The sequence below is a fragment of the Odocoileus virginianus genome, chromosome 1 (genome assembly GCF_023699985.2).
Source record: "Odocoileus virginianus isolate 20LAN1187 ecotype Illinois chromosome 1, Ovbor_1.2, whole genome shotgun sequence".
In the NCBI taxonomy this organism is placed as follows: domain Eukaryota; kingdom Metazoa; phylum Chordata; class Mammalia; order Artiodactyla; family Cervidae; genus Odocoileus; species Odocoileus virginianus.
The window spans coordinates 98,609,314-98,630,650 of record NC_069674.1 but is presented as its reverse complement, the minus strand read 5'-3'; the positions used below and the strand labels follow the sequence as shown (position 1 = coordinate 98,630,650).

Genomic DNA, 21,337 nt, shown 5'->3' with positions numbered 1-21,337 from the left:
CAACCTCCAGTGAAACTCGGTATTCACATTAATTCTCACAGTAAGCAACTACAGAAAGCAAGGAGGATGGCTAGAGCAAGGGTCAGCTTGCTAGGTTCCTCACTCATCTGGGATCAAACTTAAATAGCCTCTCTTACTCACACTGAACACTGGCGTACTGAAGATGCGGGTACGTAGCACCGTGAGAGACCAGAAAGACAAACCCATGCTGATATGAAGTCACCCTCAAAATGAAACACCAAGAGTCCAATGATGACAACTATTGCAGTCATTTGCCACATGACGTAACAAGAGCAAAAAACACTCAGTAGCTTTAAAAATAGTTTATTTCCTTCTTCACAAACACAGGAGCCTTCTGACCATTGTTTGAGGCACCACAAATTAAATAAAAATGCATATTACAATGTATTTTTCCATGATTCAAGATAAAGTGGATTTTAAAAGCAAATGGATGCCAATTACGGGGAACTGGGAGGGGGCGAGGGCAGATATCAGTAACGGAGGGCATGCGTTTTTCTACAGTGTTTATTGAAACAGGCAGTGGTCAGCATGTGTGCCTCCTACGAGCAGTCATCCCAAGCCAGGAGAGGGGCTGTGTCTCTGGGTTTCTCCATCTGTCGCGTGCAGAGCCAAGAGTACTTTCTCTAAAGTACAAAGACTTTCCCTGGTAGCCTGAGTACCAGTAACAGAATATAATTATTAAACATCTTCAATGTGGTTTTCATTACAAAACAACATGTTTCACATCAAAGCTTCATAATATAATCCAGAGTCAGAATTAGTGTGTGTTTAGAATCTGAAGCCAGGCTGGCTATTTCTGATAATGTTTTCATTTCTTCCAGTGTTTATTTCACTTTTTATAAATATGCACCCAGCTTCCTACCAGGTTAAAGAGCCACAGGAACACTGCTCGGAGCACCGTGATTGCCTCTCAGTAGCTTCTTCTGGGCTGTAATCCTAATCTGAGGAGAATGGTTCTAATTTCTATTCAGACTTGCTTCTTCCTCCAGATCAGGTTAATGCTGACCAAGTCCCAGCAGATGTCAGGTACCAACACAGGTTTGTGAGAAGAGGCCCAAAGAATAATTATGAATAAATTCACAATGATCTAGTTAGGAAAACACACAGAAGAAGGGATGATTGCACCTTATCAAAAGCCTCGACTTGAATTTAAACAGGAGACGGAAGTGAAAGGCGTGAAGTGTTCCCACTGAGACGGGGAGTTCTCTCCGCCAGTCACACCAGAGGCGCAGCGATGGCCCGGTGCTGGGCCCCTATGGGCCTCCACCCACGGCTGGTGAGGCAGATGCTGACGGCTTGAAGAGAGGCAGGTAAAGTCCAAATTTGTTTTCAATCCCTGCAAATGTTGCAACTGCCAGTCTGTAGCCCCCAACGTGATCAGGATTGGGGGCAGGCAGGGTGATCCTGGATTTAGGAACTGGCTCCGATCCCATGGGTTTCCTACAAGAAGGGAAAATAGGGTGAGAATCTGAGGGTTTTTGTTTAACTTGGTAAAAACAACATTCAAAAACTGCTAACATCTGGATCATAGAGGAGAGGTGTAGAATTCTGGTTACTGTGTGTTCCCTTTTGAAATGAATCTGATAACATGATATCAGTATGTTCCTACATCTCTTCTACTTCATCACAGGGACTGAAAGGACATACCTTTCTGGATGACAACCCAGCATTAGAAGCAGCTGAAGTTTAGCAAGATACTTACACTCCTCCGAAGTCAATGTAGAACCATCGCTGGAGCAATTCATAGGTCAGCAAAGTTACACCAAACTGGGGGGAGGACCGAAACACTCGAGCTTTAGAGGAGGGGGGGAGAATAGGAAATAACAGACACGGTTAAGATTGTAAAAATTCACCTGACACCAACGGTTTAATTAAGAGCAACTTATTTCCATACCGCCAGCTCCTTTCCACAGAGCTTTCGGGCCTTCCTCTCGCAGGATCTTCCTGAAGCAGTCTATCACTCCGCTGTAAGTGGTCTGGCCAGCACGGGCGGCCACCTGTAATCGCGTCTTGATAACATCAGCAGGGGTCACTAGTGAGGCTGCCGGCATACCTGCCAGAAAAGACAGCACCTTTGCAGTCGGGGTGCGTTCTCACTGCATAAAAGTAACTGTGCTGTGAACTGCCAGGCGTGGCAAGAAAGTCAAGGCTGGGATCGAGTCAAAAGCCTGTTCGCTGTCGCCTCTGGGAAGCAGAGCTGTGAGTCCCATCTACAGGCATGGCGGCTCCAATATACCCAGTGGAGCCACGCCTCGCCTCTCCTTCCCCAGACCACCAGCCTCCGCTTGCTACGCTTATATTCTTACACAGTCTCGAGGAATTATAGATCAACACAACTTCAAGTGGTTGAAAACAAATGGAGAAAGATTTGGGGTTTTTTTCGGTTGTTGTATTTTTAATTTTTTTTTTTTTGCTTTCCTGTTGAAATCAGAGTTATTGGGTCTGATTTTTCAGAGGTGAAGCCTGTTATCCGTTTCCTCTTCCTGCTTCTCTGCGGCTGCTGGCAGTCACCGGAGGTGCCTCCTTGCACACATTCAACCACTCGCACCCTCCAAACCCTAACCTCTCCGGTTACACCAGAAAAGACTTTACTGATAGCTAAACAAACATTGTGTGTGTGTGTGTGTGTGTGTGCGCGCATACATGTGTGAAGGTGGGGGTGACCTGGGGGGAGGCACCCACAGATAATGCTTTAGGATTTCTCTTTCCTACGACTGACATCTCTTGAAAAAAATATCTGCCAGAAATTTTAAAATTTGTACTGGCTGGTAATCAATGAAAAAGAAACAACAACAACAACCAAAAAAACACCCTCCCAAAATTACCAATGGGAAATTTTTCTACAGTCATTTTATCCAAACTGGGGCAGCCCATGTTTAGATTTTTTAAAAGCGAGACTGTACTCAGAAGACACTGTCTCTTATGGTTTTATTACTTTTCCATTATGAACCTATTCCAAACCAAATTGGTCAAATGCAGATGCATAAATCTCCTTTGCTTTTTTTAAGGCTTAATAATTCTGTAAGAATTTCGGTCCAAACCAACGTGGTCTGGCTCACAGCTCCATCTCATCCTTCTAAGAGACAGCTTTAAAGTTACAGGGTGTGCGTGTGCGCCCAGGGGAATCCGCATAGTACACGTTTGCATTTATATCGCTAAGCTGTATCTTCTCCTCTTCCATCTTTCCCGAGGCTCCTCAACCATTCATCTGAACAGTTTTTATGAAACACATGGCATCTTTGCATGTGAAAAAGCTCACTTTATATCCAGCGTTTCACTGGATAAGTCATACTGAATTTCCTATTAGCGTAGAGGAATTATTTTAACTTTAAGCCAGGAATTTATCCTCCAACATAATGGAAGGAAACATGAAAAATGCTTAGAAACCCACTGTGTTCACACCACCAATTTTGTTTCACTTCCTGGTTTAGAAAGAGTTTAGCAAGGCTGTCTGCTTTAGACATGTAATAAAATCCTCCTTATAAGGGTGGGCAGGCGTGGCAGAGTGTGACAGTGAAAGACGCACAAGACATAAAATGGGTAACGAGTTTCCTTCAGTTAGGGTGGTTTTCACAAATAGCTACTTGCTATGAAGAGAGAGGAGTACTGGGGAGGCAGGGAGAGACACTGACCAGTGGGATGGGAACGCTAAGGGAAACGTGTAAGATGTTTAATAAGCTGTCTGGCAGAACTGGTGTGTGGGTGTGGGTGGGTGTATGGTGTGGAGCGTGTGTGTGTGTGGTGTGTGTGTGTGTGTGTGTGTGTGTGTGGAGGGGGCGGGTATGTGTGTGTGTGTGTGTGTGTGTGTGGGTGGGTGGGTGTGTGGAGTGGGGGCGGGTATGTGTGTGGGTGTGTGGGTGTGTGTGTAGGTATGTGTGTGTGTGGGTGTGTGGGTGTGGGTGTGGAGTGGGGGCGGGTGTGTGTGTGTGGGTGTGTATGTGGAGTGGGGGCGGGTGTGTGTGTGTGTGTGTGTGTGTGTGGGTGTGTGTGTGGAGCTGGGGGCGGGTATGTGTGTGGGTGTGTGTGTGGGTGTGTGTGTGGAGTGGGGGCGGGTATGTGTGTGTGTGTGTGGGTATGTGTGTGTGTGTGTGTGTGTGTGTGGAGTGGGGGCGGGTATGTGTGTGGGTGTGTGTGGGTGTGTGTGTCTGTGGTGTGGAGCAGGGGTGGGTATGTGTGTGGGTATGTGTGGAGTGGGGGCGGGTGCTGGAAACAGGGCGGCCTGCACATGACTCTCATGTCTCCACCCCCAGCTGCCCCCTCTGCCCGGAGGCGGCTGCTGGGGCTGCGGAGGGGTGGGATATTTGGTGTGGAGCCTTGCTAAATTCACCTGGAGAACAACATCAGGCTGCTCCACAGCAAGGCCAGGAAGGCAGCATTTACCAGGAAGAGCTTGGCTCCCGGACATATGCTGATTTGGGGGATCAGGTATGGAAGAGACTCGGAGCAAATTTGCCTGGTTCCTCCCGGCTTGCTTAAGGATAAGATGACGCTGATCAAGAGGTCAAGTTTTCTCTGGTCCCAAAGATGGGAGAGCAAGAGGAAGCTAGGAAACTGGGAGCCAACCTGCCTCCCACCTGATACTTCAGTGATGAGACATATGATGAGATCTTCGGACCACCTACTACTATGTATGACAGGGATGTTCTCCAGCCAATCAAAAAAATTATAACTCTTTAAGGGGGTGCTCAGGAGCTAGAGAGTAGAAGTTTGTTTACCACAAAAAGAAAGCATGATTGGCAAAATAGAATTTTGGTACAAGGACATATTGTACAACACAGGGGATGCATCCAATATTTTACAATAATTACAAATGGAATATAATCTTTAAAAATTGTGAATCACTATGCTGTACATATGGAACTTATATAATACTATATACAACCTGTATCTCAAAAAAAAAAAAAAAAAACCCCAGCAAAGACCAATAAACAGATATCATAAGACCAAAAAAGAAAAAACCAACTCTGGGGTGAGTCATCCTTAATTTTAACAAATATTCCATTAGTATTTGTAAAAAAAAAAAAAAAAAAGTGCTTCTCTGTTTATGGGACACAAAGTTAACAGCTGTTTATTTGGAAATCAAGGTTAAGAGTTTGCCAAAATCCCTCTGTACTCTTATGTACATTATCTAGATGATATATCAGCAGCTAATAAAGATTTAGAAAGAGAAAATATCACATTGTTGTCATTCTTCTAACTTGAGGTTTTATAAGACAACATCATGTTGATACTACAGTGAGGCTCCTTGCTGAATTTTACGTAAGTGTGAAATACGCCTCTGGCTTCTGAATGCTGTTTTTAAACCCTGAATTCCATTCAGTTTGACATTAATATTGCTACACTTGCTTATCATTGGTATTTGCCGGGTACATATTTTTCCATCCATTCTCTCTCCATCTTTCTATGTCACTGTTTTCTCAAACTTCAGATGACTAGATTTCCTTTCACAATTCATTAAAAGCGTTTGCTTTTAGGGGGCACTGAAGGTATTCAGCGGTGGCTCGGAGGCGATGCTGGCCATCCTGGGTTGGGGTTACGGTTTTTCTTTTCTCTACTTCTAGGTGTTTCCCTTTTGATTTCACCCTTTCCTGACTCAGCTCAATTGAACAACATGTTTGCCGCACAGGTGTGGGTTACAGTCTGTGCAGCCGATGAGCCCTGACATCCTCTCTGCCAGGCTGAGGACGTGGCACTCACCACCGCCCCCAGCGTTGTCCTCCTTTCTGTTACCTGCCTCCCAGTGACCCTTCCTGGGTAAAAAATGCAAACCAAAGCGAGCAGGCATTCAGACCGACTCCAGGGTTTAGCTTTGGTCTGCTCCGTTTTGTATACCCCACCTTCTCCTCTTCCTTAAATTCGCTTACACCCATTCTGCCTCCCAGCGGTCTGTGGGGGTCCGTGAGCCCCGGCTGGGAGGGACCGCCTTGGGACCGGCACCTCTCCTGAAGGCGAGTGCGCCTACGGGGACGGAGACTGCGGTTCACGCCCTCCCCTCCTCGGGGCATGAGGGAGTCCTGCACCGTGGACGAGGAGCCCGTCTTCCATTACTGGTTGGTTTTCTGTCCTCTTTTCCTTATACTTCTCCCTGGGTAAGTCCTATTAAACAGACGTTAGACCTCCTGGGTTCATCTTACATATCTCTTAAATCTTGTTATTTCTTATCTCTATATTTGTGATCCATGTACAGTTGCTCAGTCGTGTCCGACTCTTTGCAACCCCATGGACCGTAGTCCGCCAGGCTCCTCTGTCCATGGGATTTCCCAGGCAAGAATACTGGAGTGGGTTGCCATTTCCTCCTCCAGGGGATCTTCCTGACCCAGGGATCGAACCTGCATCTCTTGCACTGCAGGCGGATTCTTCATCACCGAGCCACCAGGGAAGCCCCATTTGTGATCCATATTCTGGAGGATTTTGTGTGTTTTCTCCCAGGCCTTTATTTCCCATGCGTCAAATCTGGTGTTTTTCTATGGATTTTTAATTCTAGCCACCTTTTCATTAACTTTCGAGAAAGCTTCCTGACTGGTTCTTTCGAATCTGAGGACCTTACTGATAGCTCTTAAAAGTTCTCCTCTGTTCCCCGAGTTGCGTGTTTTCTGTCATCTCCCGTTTACTTAGCTGAGCGCTCCTTCTTGTCTGAGGACCCCTGGCTGTCTACCGGCATTCAGGTTCAAAGGCCAGGCTGCTGAGTGCTGTGGACGGCTCCCACCGCTGGGTCAGCCTCACCCACAGGGCTCCTGAATGGAGGGCGGTCCGTTCACAGGTTTGGGGAAATGGGTGAGGCCTGGCAACTGGACTGGAGTTAAAGACAGGCCTGCAGGGCAGGGACCTTCCAAACGCTGCCACGTGGGGTGCTTCGCGCTGGAAGTAGGAGGAATTATTTCCTACCCTTCTTGGGAAGAGCTGCCATTAGTTCTTTTTTTCTTTCCTTCCCTGTGATTGTGGTAAAGGTCTGGAATTACCATAAACCTTGCCCTGCTCTCCGTTCTTTACAACTGCTCTCTCCAGGCAAGTGTTTCCTTTCCGTAGAACACAGCTCTGGGCTTTTAGTCGGGATTCAAATATTGCCTGAAGCTTCACATAAAGAGGAGAAGAGAGGGGGGCAAGGCTACCGTCCTGCAGTAAATGCAGCTCCTTAACTCGTGTTAACCATTTACCCTACAACCTCCCTCCCACGCTTCAGGCATTTTATCCACTGTTCACTTGGAGGCTGAAATTATCTGGTTCTGATCTGACAATAAAGGACAGAAATGGTATGGACCTAACAGAAGCAGAAGATATTAAGAAGAGGTGGCAAGAATACACAGAAGAACTGTACAAGAAAAATCTTTATGACCCAGATAACCACGATGGTGTGATCACTCACCTAGAGCCAGACATCCTGGAATGTGAAGTCAAGTGGGCCTTAGGAAGCATCACTATGAACAAAGCTAGTGGAGGTGATGGAATTCCAGTTGAACTATTTCAAAGCCTGAAAGATGATGCTGTGAAAGTGCTGCACTCAATATGCCAACAAATTTGGAAAACTCAGCAGTGGCCACAGGACTGGAAAAGGTCAGTTCTCATTCCAATCCCAAAGAAAGGTAATGCCAAAGAATGTTCAAACTACTGCACAATTGCACTCATCTCACACACTAGCAAAGTAATGCTCAACATTCTCCAAGCCAGACTTCAAAAGTACATGAACCGTGAATTTCCAAATGTTCAAGCTCAATTTAGAAAAGGCATTGGAACCAGTGATCAAATTGCCAACATCTGCTGAATCATTGAAAAAGCAAGACAGTTCCAGAAAAACATCTACTTCTGCTTTATTGACTATGCCAAAGCCTTTGACTGTGTGGATCGCAACAAACTGTGGAAAATTCTGAAAGAGACGGGAATACCAGACCACCTGACCTGCCTCCTGAGAAATCTGTATGCAGGTCAAGAAGCAACAGTTAGAACTGGAACTGGAACAACAGACTGGTTCCAAATTGGGAAAGGAGTACATCAAGGCTGTATATTTTTATCTTGCTTATTTAATTTGTAGGCAGAGTACATCATGAGAAATGCTGGGCTGGATGAAGCACAAGCTGGAATGAAGACTGCTGGTAGAAATATCAATAACCTCAGATACGCAGATGACACTTCGCATTATGGCTGAAAGCAAAGAAGTAAAGACCCTCTTGATGAAAGTGAAAGAGGAGAGTGGAAAAGTTGGCTTAAAGCTCAACATTCAGAAAACTAAGATCATGGCATCTGGTCCCATCACTTCATGGGAAATAGATGGGGAAACAGTTCAGGTCACTCGCTGTTTCTGACTCCTTGCAACCCCATGGACTGCAGCACACCAGGTCTCCCTGTCCATCACCAACTCCCAGAGTTTATAAACTCATGTCCGTTGAGCCAGTGATGCCATCCAAACAAACATCTCATCCTCTGTCGTCCCCTTCTCCTCCCACCTTCAATCTTTCCAAGCATCAGGGTCTTTTCAAATGAGTCAGTTCTTCACATCAAGTGGCCAAAGTATTGGGAGTTTCAGCTTCAGCATCAGTCCTTCCAATGAACACCCAGGACTGATCTCCTTTAGGATGGACTGGTTGGATCTTCTTGCAGTCCAAGGGACTCTCAAGAGTCTTCTCCAACACCACAGTTCAAAAGCATCAATTCTTCTGCGCTCAGCTTTCTTTATAGTCCAACTCTACATCCATACATGACCACTGGAAAAACCATAGCCTTGACTAGATGGACCTTTGTTGGCAAAGTAATGTCTCTGCTTTTTAATATGCTGTCTAGCTTGGTCATAACTTTCCTTCCAAGGAGCAAGCATCTTTTAATTTCACGGCTGCAGTCACCATCTGCAGTGATTTTGGAGCCCCCCAAAATAAAGTCTGTCACTGTTTCCACTGTTTCCCCATCTATTTGCCATGAAGCAATGGGATTGGATGCCATGATCTTAGTTTTTTGAATGCTGAACTTTAAGCCAACTTTTTCACTCTCCTCTTTCATTTTCATCAAGAGGCTCTTTACTTCTTCGCTTTCTGCCATAAGTGTGGTGTCATCTGCATATCTGAAGTTACTGATATTTCTCCCAGCAGTCTTCATTCCAGCTTGTGCTTAATCCAGCATTTCTACTGATATACTCTGCATATAAGTTAAGCAGGGTGACAGTACACAGCCTTGATGTACTCCTTTTCCTATTTGGAACCAGTCTGTTCCAAATCAGACTGGAAACAATTCAATGGAAACAGTAACAGGCTTTATTTTGGGGGACTCCAAAATCACTGCAGATGATGACTGCAGCCATGAAATTAAAAGATGCTTGCTCCTTGGAAGAAAAGTTATGACCAACCTAGACAGCATATTAAAAAGCAGAGACATTACTTTGCCAACAAAGGTCCATCTAGTCAAAGCTATGGTTTCTCCAGTTGTCATATATGGATGTTAGAGTTGGACTATAAAGAAAGCTGAGCGCCAAAGAATTGATGCTTTTGAACTGTGGTGTTGGAGAAGACTCTCGAGAGTCCCTTGGACTGCAAGGAGATCCAACCAGTCCATCCTAAAGATCAGACCTGGGTGTTCATTGGAAGGACTGAAGCTGAAACTCCAATACTTTGGCCACTTGATGTGAAGAATTGACACATTTGAAAAGACCCTGATACTGGGAAAGATTGAAGGTGGCAGGAGAAGGGAATGACAGAGGATGAGATGGTTGGATGGCTTCACTGGCTCAATGGACATGAGTTTGCAAACTCCAGGAATTGGTGATAGACAGGGAAGCCTGGCGTACTGCAGTCCATGGGGTCACAAAGAGTTGGACACTACTGAGCGACTGAACTGAACTGATCTGACATTAATAAAAGCAGCTTCTCCGCCTGTGTTTTGGGCTATGGCATTTTTTTCTCATTTCAAGTTTGGTTCCTGTCTTCTGAAGGCTGGTACTAGTAAGGACTTATAAAAACTATTTTCTAACATTTTAAGGTATTTGTGAGACAAGATGGATGAACATGCTCAGTTCATTACCTTGATCCAACTTCTCTACTACTTTTTTTTTTTAAGGATCTAAGAATTGCTTTTAAATTATCTTAAGCTTTATGTTCCACATACTTTAAAAATTGTTATATTTTATATAATTATGTGCCAATGGTACTTTTCTCCTAACTTAATTCTTCTAATACATTTGTGAAAGCATCATGACCGGTCACACTCATAACTCTCCCATATCTGTACTCTGAACAGCTGTTAGAGGTATTTCTGAATTGCTACTTAGACTAATTAATTCAACGATCACAGAACCATCACTGCAGTCTGACTTGTTCCTCTACCTCACCACTCTGAAATTAAGACCCTCTTGGATGAGCTGCTCTACAATATTTGATAAGTATTAGATATCCTTCACTTGATATTATTCATAAAGCACTCTGAAATGCCCTTCTTTAATCAAAAAAGCAACATTTAATTAAGAATGAATTAGAGTTTGGTTCCTCAATTTCAGGTCCCTGGCCTCAACCCTCACCTTCTCATACATGAAGCACTTTGGCTAATGAACATAAATTCAAATATCCACTAGTCTTAACTCAATCCTGTGAATTAATGGAGATGTCCCCAGTATTTAAAGATCTTCCAAGTTTATAACCAGATATGAAAGTGAAAGTGAAAGTGAAGTCGCTCAGTTGTGTCCGACTCTTTGCGACCCCGTGGACTGTAGCTCACCAGGCTCCTCCGTCCATTCCAGTACATCTTAGTTCGCTGATTCCTAGAATGTCGATGTTCACTCTTGCCATCTCCTGTTTGACCACTTCCAATTTGCCTTGATTCATGAACCTAACATTCCAGGTTCCTATGCAATATTGCTCTTTACAGCATCGAACCTTGCTTCCATCACCAGTCACATCCACAACTGGGTGTTGTTTTTGCTTTGGCTCCATCCCTTCATTCTTTCTGGAGTTATTTCTCCACTGATCTCCAGTAGCATATTGGGCACCTATGGACCTGGGGAGTTCCTCTTTCAGTATCCTATCATTTTGCCTTTTCATACTGTTCATGGGGTTCTCGAGGCAAGAATATTGAAGTGTTTTGCCATTCCCTTCTCCAGTGAACCACATTCTGTCAGACCTCTCCACCATGACCCTTCCGTCTTGGGTGGCCCCACACAGCATGGTTTAGTTTCATTGAGTTAGACAAGACTGTGGTCCGTGTGATCAGATTGGCTAGTTTTCTGTGATTATGGTCTTAGTGTGTCTGCCCTCTGATGCCCTCTCGCAACACCTACCGTCTCACTTGGGTTTCTCTTACCTCGGACGTGGGGTATGTCTTCACGGCTATACATAGACCCCCAAAATTGTAATATTCTCTACATTTTAAGATACCAACAGCCACCTGTTAAAAAGTTGCATATTACTAAAGCAATCTAACTTTAAATCAAATCAAATTTTTTGGAGAAAGTCAGGTAATACTGAATAACTGAAATGCCTGTCAAAACATAAAAGGGGAAAATCATATTCACTGAACCCAGATGGATCTTATGTATCACAGCATTGTCCAACAAAAAATATATGCAGCCTGTGTAAGAGATCAACTGAAGTATAAAATATAAAAATTACATTTTGTATAAAAATGTGTATTATGTCACATAAAAACAGTACTGAGACATTTCTCATAATAAATAAGTTAGTGGTCAATTACTATTCCTTACAGCTTATTTTGAGATCAGATTTCCTCCTTTCTTTTAATGACAACAAAGATCACTTTGGCCTTGGCACCTACCTACTCCCTGGCTTCATGACTATGCATCCCCATCAACATGTCCTCTCCCGATTCATTTTAAGGTGTTTTAATTTGGATTTTCAGGTAAATAATCATTTTCAAATAATGACAGACCCATGTCTTCTAATACTTATGACTGTTACTTCCCTTTCACATTTACCATATTAACTGGCACCTCCAAAACAAGGGTCAAAAACATTATAACCAAAACCTTCTTAATTTTAATGTGACTGCAGGTCATGACATTTGCCATGGCTTCTGGTATTTGTTATGAAATTAAGGAAGTAGCTCAGTTCTCCTTACATAGTTGATGAAGATTTGTGGAATATTCAAGATCATCAAGCTTTGTGGCTGATCTGTCCTTTCAGGAAAAAAACCAGTGACAACCTCTGTCTTCCATATCGCCCTGTCTTACGGGGAAGGGGAGGTGGACAGTAAGATGGATGGAGACCTTCCATGGTTGCAGGGCAGCTCGCTCCCAAATGGGCCTCAGTGGTCCTCCCCTCCTGATGTTCTGGCCTCTGCCTCTCTGTCATCTCTGTGACATTACAGGGGCTGATCGGGACGACCAACGGGACAGTGTGGCAAGGAAGGGGTGCAACTGTTCATAAAGACACTGCAGCTTCCGCTTTTCTTCTCTTCTTCTCTCCTATCCCTCACTCATCTTGCTCCGGGGGAAGCCAGCGGCCGTGGCATGCGGACACCCGAGGAGCCACAGAGAGGCTCTGCGGCAAGGAATCGATGGACCAGCCAATGCCATGCGATTGATCCATCCTGAAAATGCTTCCTCTCACCCTGGCCAGGCTTTCCAGAGCCCTGGCTGACTCTTCACAACAGAGTTGAGCTAGAGGGCAGTCACAGAAGCTGCTCCTGACCCACAGATCCTGGGATAATAAACATTTGTTGTTTTAAGCTGATAAGTTTTGGCATAATATGTTATGTGGCAACCAATAACTAATATAGACGGTATCTGGAGAACAACTCTGAAAGATGATGGGATGGTTAGAGAGCTAAAATAACATCAGCATGGGGATATAAACTAGTATGCCTTAAAAACCAGCAAACGCATTTCAGAGAATTGATGTCTCCCAAAGAAATGATCTAACACAGGGAGAAAAGTCTTACGCACAAAGATGTTTAACAATATCATGTATTTAAATTTTTTCTGAAAAAAGTTTATCATCTAAGATTGATGATGATGTAAGTATGCAGCAATTAAAAATTTTGTTTACAAAGTCTTAAATTAAGAATATTAATACTAGTACTGAACATTCAAAAATACTTATTAGAAAAAAACAAACCAAAAAAACCCTAAAAATACTTATTATGTCCCAGGTACTTTCCTGGATCTTTGTATCTATTAATTCATTTGATCTTCATAATAGTCTTATGATACTAAGACTATTCTTAGCTCTATCCATAGGTGGAGAAACAAACAGACACACATTAACTCATTCAGGTCACACAGCTCTCAGTGGGGAAACTGGAATTTGAACCTGGATAGTCTGACCCCTTGGTATCTCTAATTTTCTTGAAGAGATCCGTAGTCTTTTCCATTATATTGTTTTCCTCTATTTCTTTGCACTGATCACTGAGGAAGGCTTTCTTATCTCTCCTGGCTATTCTTTGGAACTCTGCATTCAAATGGGAATATCTTTCCTTTTCTCCTTTGCTTTTCCCTTCCCTTCTTTCCACAGCTATTTGTAAGGTCTCCTCAGAGAGCCATTTTTCTCTTTTGCGTTTCTTTTTCTTGGGGATGGTCTTGATTCTTGTCTCCTGTACAATGTCACGAACCTCCACCCATAGTTCATCAGGCACTCTGTCTATCAGATCTAGCCCCTTAAATCTATTTCTCACTTCCACTGTATAGTCATAAGGGATTTGATTTAGGTCATACCTGAATGGTCTAGTGGTTTTCTCCACTTTCTTCAATTTCAGTCTGAATTCGGCAATAAGGAGTTCATGATCTGAGCCACAGTCAGCTCCTGGTCTTGTTTTTGCTGACTGTATAGAGCTTCTCCATCTTTGGCTGCAAAGAATATAATCAATCTGATTTCAGTGTCGACCATCTGGTGATATCCATGTGTAGAGTTTTCTCTTGTGTTGTTGGAAGAGGGTGTTTGCTATGACCAGTGCGTTCTCTTGGCAGAACTCTATTAGCCTTTGCCCTGCTTCATTCTGTACTCCAAGGCCAAATTTGCCTGTTACTCCAGGTGTTTTTTGACTTCCTACTTTTGCATTCCAGTCCCCTATAATGAAAAGGACATCTCTTTTGGGTGTTAGTTCTAGAGGGTCTTGTAGGTCTTCACAGAACCGTTCAACTTCAGCTTCTTCAGCATTACTGGTCGGGGCATAGACTTGGATTACTGTGATACTGAATAGTTTGCCTTGGACACGAACAGAGATCATTCTGTCGTTTCTGAGATTGCATTCAAGTACTGCATTTCGAACTCTGTTGTTGACTATGATGGCTACTCCATTTCTTCTAAGGGATTCTTGCCCATGGTAATAGATATAATGGTCATCTGAGTTAAATTCACCCATTGCAGTCCATCTTAGTTTGCTGATTCCTAGAATGTCGATGTTCACTCTTGCCATCTCCTGTTTGACCACTTCCAATTTGCCTTGATTCATGGACCTAACATTCCAGGTTCCTATGCAATATTGCTCTTTACAGCATCGAACCTTACTTCTATCACCAGTCCCATCCACAACTGGGTGTTGTTTTTGCTTTGGCTCCATCCCTTCATTCTTTCTGGAGTTATTTCTCCACTGCTCTCCAATAGCATACTGGGCACCTACCGATCTGGGGAGTTCATCTTTCAGTGTCCTATCATTTTGCCTTTTCATACTGTTCATGGGGTTCTCAAGGCAAGAATACTGAAGTGGTTTGCTATTCCCTTCTCCAGTGAACCACATTCTGTCAGACCTCTCCACCATGACCCGTCCATCTTGGGTGGCCCCACAGGGCATGGCTTAGTTTCACTGCATGCAAAGATGGGCTCAATAAAGGACAGAAATGGTAGGGATCTAACAGAAGCAGCAGATATTAAGAAGAGGTGGCAAGAATACACAGAAGAACTGTACAAAAAAGATCTTCATGACCCAGATAATCACGATGGTGTGATCACTCACCTAGAGCCAGATATCCTGGAATGTGAAATCAAGTGAGCCTTAGCAAACATTACTACAAACAAAGCTAGTGGAGGTGATGGAATTCCAGTTGAGCTATTTCAAATCCTGAAAGATGATGCTGTGAAAGTGCTGCACTGAATATGACAGCAAATTTGGAAAACTCAGCAGTGGCCACAGGACTGGAAAAGGTCAGTTTTCATTCCAATCCCAAAGAAAGGCAATGCCAAAGAGTGTTCAAACTACTGCACAATTGCACTCATCCCACATGGTAGTAAAGTGAGGCTCGAAATTCTCCAAGCCAGGCTTCAGCAATATGTGAACTGTGAACTTCCAGATGTTCAAGCTGGTTTTAGAAAAGGCAGAGGATCCAGAGATCAAATTGCCAACATCCGCTGGATCATTGAAAAAGCAAGAGTGTTCCAGAAAAACATCTATTTCTGCTTTATTGACTAGGCCAAAGCCTTTGACTGTGTGGATCACAATAAACTGTGGAAAATTCTTTCAGAGGTGGGAATACCAGACCACCTGACCTGCCTCTTAAGAAACCTGTATGCAGGTCAGGAAGCAACAGTTAGAACTGGACATGGAACAACAGACTGGTTCCAAATAGGAAAAGGAGTACATCAAGGCTGTATATTGTCACTCTGCCTATTTAACTTATATGCAGAGTACCTTATGAGAAACGCTGGGCTAGAGGAAGCACAGCTGGAATCAAGATTGCCAGGAGAAATATCAATAACCTCAGATATGCAGATGACACCACCCTTATGGCAGAAAGTGAAGAAGAACTAAAGGGCCTCTTGATGAAAGTGAAAGAGGAGAGTCAAAAAGTTGACTTAAAGCTCAACATTCAGAACACTAAGATCATGGCATCCAGTCCCATCGCTTCATGGCAGATAGAAGGGGCAACAGTGGAAATAGTGGCTGACTTTATTTTTCTGGGCTCCAAAATCACTGCAGATGGTGGTTGCTGCCATGAAATTAAAAGACGCTTACTCCTTGGAAGGAAAGTTATGACCAACCTAGACAGCATATTAAAAAGCAGAGACCTTTGTCAACAAAGGTCCATCTAGTCAGGGCTATGGTTTTTCCAGTGGTCATGTGTAGATGTGGAGTTGGACTGTAAAGAAAGCTGAGTGCAGAAGAATTGATGCTTTTGAACTATGGTGTTGGAGAAAACTCTTGAGAGTCCCTTAGACTTCAAGGAGATCAGTCCTGGGTGTTCATTGGAAGGACTGATGCTGAAGCTGAAACTCCAATACTTTGGTCACGTGATGTGAAGAGCTGACTCATTTGAAAAGACCCTGATGCTGGGAAAGATTGAAGGCAGGAGGAGAAGGGGATGACAAAGGATAGATGGTTTGATGGCATCACCAACTCAATGGACATGGGTTTGGGTGGACTCTGGGAGTTGGTGATGGACAGGGAGACCTGGCGTGCTGCGGTTCATGGGGTCGCAAAGAGTCAGACATGACTGAGCAACTGAACTGAACTGAACTGATAGCCTAACCCTACAGCACCTGCCTTTTTTTCATTTTTCCATGATGGTGAACAATGCTTCAGAAATGATAGTAAGTGAACAGCATACCCACAGTGTGATCACAACGCTGTTAAAAACCACCCAAGGGGGAGAAATCAGCAAAATGTTAAATGGTGATTATTTTAGGGTCATAGAATAATGGATTTGTTGTTGTTGTTTAATCTCTAAATCATGTCCCACTCTTTGGGGACGCCAGGGACTGTATCCCGCCAGGCTCCTCTGTCCATGGGATTCCCCAGGCAAGAATACTGGAGTGGGTTGCCATTTTCTTCTCCAGGGGATCTTCCCAATGCAGGGATTGAACCCTTGTCTCCTGCATTGGCAGGTGAATTCTAAGTGGTATGCTAGTTCTCCCCAGTAGGTCCTACTGGTAAGCTGGTAAGTTTTTCACTTATTTTGGGTAAGTGATTTGAAATAAGTGGTATTATAACCTTTGGGCTCAAAACCTTATAATTTTTACATCTGTAAATGACATATAAAGGAGACAGTGAGTCAATGGCCAAACTGGCATTAAAACTGGGAATTCTATGCTCTAGTTATAAAATCATGATTTTCTGATGTAGGTAGAGTAATCTCACTGTGGATTCATATAATAAGGCTCCCTGAGCTGCCAGGAAAGGACAACCCTGCGTCATACACTAACATTACCATCTTTGAAGAAAAATGATTAACCAAGAATTTAAGGCTTCCCTGGTGACCCAGAAGGTAAAGAATCTGCCTGCATTGCAGGTTACCTGTGTTTGATCCCTGGGTCAGGAAGATACCCTGGAGAAGGAAATGGCAACGCACTCCAGTAGTCTTACCTGGAAAATCCTATGGACAGAGAGCATGATGGGCTACAGCCCAACGGGTCATGAAGAGTTGGACGCAACTGAGCCACTAACACCTTCACTTAATGAGCCTGTGGCTCAGATGGTAGAGCATTTGCCTGCAATGCGGGAGACGTGGGTTCAAGACGGACATGACTGAGCACAGCACAGAACAGAATAGTAAGAATTTAAAGAGGAAGAATTTAAAATTCCACAGGTTCCTGCCTCCAGGGCTCCTCAGGCACAGGCAGGACACAGGGGCTCACAAAACAGGAAAAAGTTTCTCAAAGCAGGGGGCAGGTCTCAAGAGAGGCGAGCCACATGTCTGAGGAGAACACCACTTGTGTGGAAACTTTGAAGTCAGGCACCCCCTGACTGCCTTAGGGTCTGTTAACTCATTAAATGTTTGTCACCACCTGGGGAGTTAATCCAGATTGTTCTACTGTTAGGGTCTCTAAACAAGGAGCAGCCTCAAAGAGCACAGTCATTCCTGATGGGGCTATAGCCAAATTTCCTCAAGGGATTTACATTGGGAATGGAAAAGCCAACTTCCGTATGGGTTTTCTTCCTTTCATACTTGCCCTGTAGCACTGGAGAAGACAGTCAGTTCTCGCTGAGATTCAGCACATGCACACACTCCAATCTTACAACCTCACACAGCTAGCTGGAATCAGACCCAAGCTGCTTCCAGTCCTGCTACATTTCTTTTCTCTCGATGAGAGTAACTATTGCTTAAATTTCCTGGACGAGCTTTTATGTATTATTTCAGTTAGACACCTTAAGGCACTTTTAACACTTAAAAGTTTGCCTGAATAGTTCTTGTTCTTATAGTAGTAAGTGAAACTAAGAAAGGACATGAGCTTGAATTGGAATCTGACAATGTTACAAAATGCACCAATTTTTAACGAGCCCTTTTTGTTTGTTTGTTTTTTTGGGTGGTGGTGGTTGGCGGGGAGGTAGTTCGCAAATTAACTTTGTCTAATAGCCAGATCTGCCAGAAGTAAGATTCATTTCTTTCCCTTTCTTTTCAGGAGCGGTTCAAAGCAATCTCTGGCCATCTCACATCAATAACCATAAGCAAAGACCCCGGCCCAGGGGCCTGGGTGGGGGCAGAGCTCCAAGGACACTCACCAGCTACGGCGCCAGCTAAGAGCAGACTTCCAGGGCTAATCTGCCCATCTTCGCTCGCAAGGGCCGCCTTCACATGAGCGTAGCACGGGAAGTAGATGGCCGAGAAAGGAATGTCCCGCAGAAAGCAAGCTTTGGCACCCTGTGCGTTTGAAAGGGAAGAGAAACCACATGAAACACATATCCCATTGAGGAGATCAAGCTTCTTTGGAACTTCCCTCAGAACAAAATATTCCTGGAGAAGACCAAATGTGTACTTACAAGCTGAAAGGGGAATGGAAAAAAGTATATATAACCTGGATTCTGCAAGTAATAAGTTGGAATTTTGTAGTTTAAAATAAAGCATTTTATTGCATGGTATGAGCAAGAGGGGAGAGTTCTTCCTCATTCTAATGGTAAGATTTTGGTGAAAACCGTTTTGGAACCCTGCCTGCAACATCCTTGTAAATCCCTAACTGATGGCAGGTCACTCACATTTCAAGGAGGATTTGTTCTCAGAAGGCAGGCAGCAACAATCAAGATGCCTCTTCGTTAGACACCTGGAAGGGGGCAAATTATAGAGGTGGCAGGGGAAGGGGGCTGTTTTTTGTATTGTTTTTGAGACTATCATGAAAGTGTTGGATTTTTTCCCAGAAAAAATTACACATATGTATAAAATTATATACCTTTTCAAGGGGTTCATGGATCCCCCAATTTATTCATGTACTTATTCTACTCTCCAGGGTCTACGAAATGTTGATAAATGCCTGTACTAAAACCTTAAAATGTTTATAATAATTCCTGTACATTTAAGAGCTCTGTGTAGAACAATTAGCAGCTAAGGCAAGGTCTTCACCAAATCATTTCTGGTGCCAAAATAATGCCAGGGAGAGGCCTTGAAAATTGATGCATGCCCATAAATATGATATAAAATTCTTCTGAAAACCGCAAGACATATAATGGGTTTTAGGTAGGCTAAATGGGAAGGAAGCCCCCCCTTTTCAACACCATTTCTTTCGCAGATCTCTAATACCTAAAATTTTTCACCAAATTGAGAGATTCTTCAAAGACAGGAATGAATCTGTTCGATTCCACAGATCTAGCCAAGCCCAGTGACATTTATTGAGGTCTAGTGATGTTGGATCTCGGCTATTTGCCTGATGCCAGGCTTCAATCTGTCAAAGCTCCTTAACACTACACATCTGTTATCATAGCCTTTCCTTCTGTGACACCCGAATTACACTCCTGACTCACACTGAGCTTGTGGGTAATAAAACCCTGAGTCTTTTTCATAGGGACTGCTATTAACGTAGGTCTACTGTAACTTAATTGATTGCCCTAAACAAGTAACATAAGCAGGGCTTTATGTTTAATCCTATTAAACTTCATCCTAGTTTGGCCCATCCTTCCAACTGGAACAAATGCTTGGAATCTGGATTCTGTCATGTTGGCTGTTCTTCAACCAGCTCACCCATGGATGTGTTAATAAGCTGCCTCTGTCCACTGTGAGTACAGATATTCTAGATAAATAAATAAAGGACATGTCTCTATCACATACGGCCAATCAGCCCATACCTCTGTTAACCCCTAACCTGTTAAGTGACTGACTGAAAAGAAGAACCACAGAATTTACCACAGCCAAATTCCTCATTTTATACACGTGCAAAATGATGCCCAGGACAGTTAACCTATCAATCACACCCTTATTAGGGGCCTTGCTGTTGACTTGCTCAAGGGACTTCCTTGGAGGCAGTGCCAGAGACGGGTCCAAAATCCAGGATGCTCGAGTTTTTGCCATCTCGCCCAGTTTTTTCCAAGAGGAAAAAGTACACTATAACAGCAGCATCCATGCAGCATTCAGCCCTTTCCTAACGAGTTGTTTTTTAAAGGTTATAATCCGGAGAGTTCCTGTGTAGGGGTAATACCGTTACTCATTTGTTTGTGTATTTTCACGTCCTCTTCCCTATTTTGCCTCCAAACCTGTCTGTAAGTTCTCTTCCCCATTTGCTCACAAGGAGAGTCTGTCCAGGAAACATTCAAATTAGATACCAAGTAGCCATCTGAAATTAAGATCAGTTAAAAACTTCATGTTTGACTCCCTCAGTATCCTAAAAGAAAGCAAAACAAAACACTGCCATTTTACTTACTTCCTAAACACGTCACTTTAGAGCAATTGTTTAGAGAGATATCACTCCTCCTCACACGAAACTTGCTTTTTACTAATCTATTAAGTTTTTAACCATTGACCTCATCTCCCAAATCTTTGCATCTATAGAACTTTAGTCTATATGCTCTGGTAATATTACTTGTAATATTTTCCCTTTAACATATTTTCCTCTCTGATTATAAAATATTAAGTGCTGATCACAGACAATACAGGAGAATATTAACAATTTAAATTGCCCTTAATTTTCAACAACAAGAGATAAACACTGCAACTACCATATATGTTTTGGAGCACCACCTTCAAAAGTAACATTAACAACCATTCCACATTTGCGATCATGTTTCTGTGGTTCATTTACGCCTTTTCTTCTCCTTCAACTCATACTATCTGGTTTTTTGGCTTTCTTTTCTGTGGGAGAGTGAGGGGGTGACATGGTCTAACCTATCTTTAGCCGAGATGCCTGCATTTCTTTTCTATATGCTGTTTCCAAAACTCCACTGTTATCATGCTCTTGGCTGTCCTGTGGGTGAGAGCCAGTGTTCTCACCTTTGTCGAAGCTTTGCAATGGATTCCCTCTCCCATGTTCCTCTCCTGGGAAGCCCGATTCCCCTCAGTGAAAGGTCCTCAACGCCTCATTCACCTGATCAATCAAGGCACACCTATCACTCTGCATCTTCTTTGATGACTGTTAAGCTAGGCACATCGAGCTCTTACATACCTCCTCTTCATTCATTTAAACCCAAACACCAGTCTTTCAAAGTAAGTAGAAAACAGACAATGAGTGGATTCCACACGGCTCCACACTGTCTGGCCTTC

At 43.5% G+C, this 21,337-nt stretch overlaps 1 protein-coding gene across 3 annotated transcripts in view; it reads right to left on the bottom strand.

Annotated features, from left to right (window-relative positions):
* Positions 1–308: 308 nt before the first annotated feature.
* Positions 309–21,337, bottom strand: part of SLC25A13 (solute carrier family 25 member 13) — a 226,378-nt gene continuing 205,349 nt past the window's right edge. For all 3 annotated transcript variants that reach the window (XM_020869840.2, XM_070471249.1, XM_070471251.1), the window contains exons 15-18: positions 18,379–18,517; positions 1,916–2,074; positions 1,724–1,814; positions 309–1,461 (exon numbers count right to left, since the gene is read on the bottom strand). In XM_020869840.2, coding sequence (XP_020725499.2) covers positions 1,275–1,461; positions 1,724–1,814; positions 1,916–2,074; positions 18,379–18,517 — 576 coding nt within the window. In that variant the 3' untranslated portion in view covers positions 309–1,274. The remainder of the gene's footprint in view (positions 1,462–1,723; positions 1,815–1,915; positions 2,075–18,378; positions 18,518–21,337) is intronic.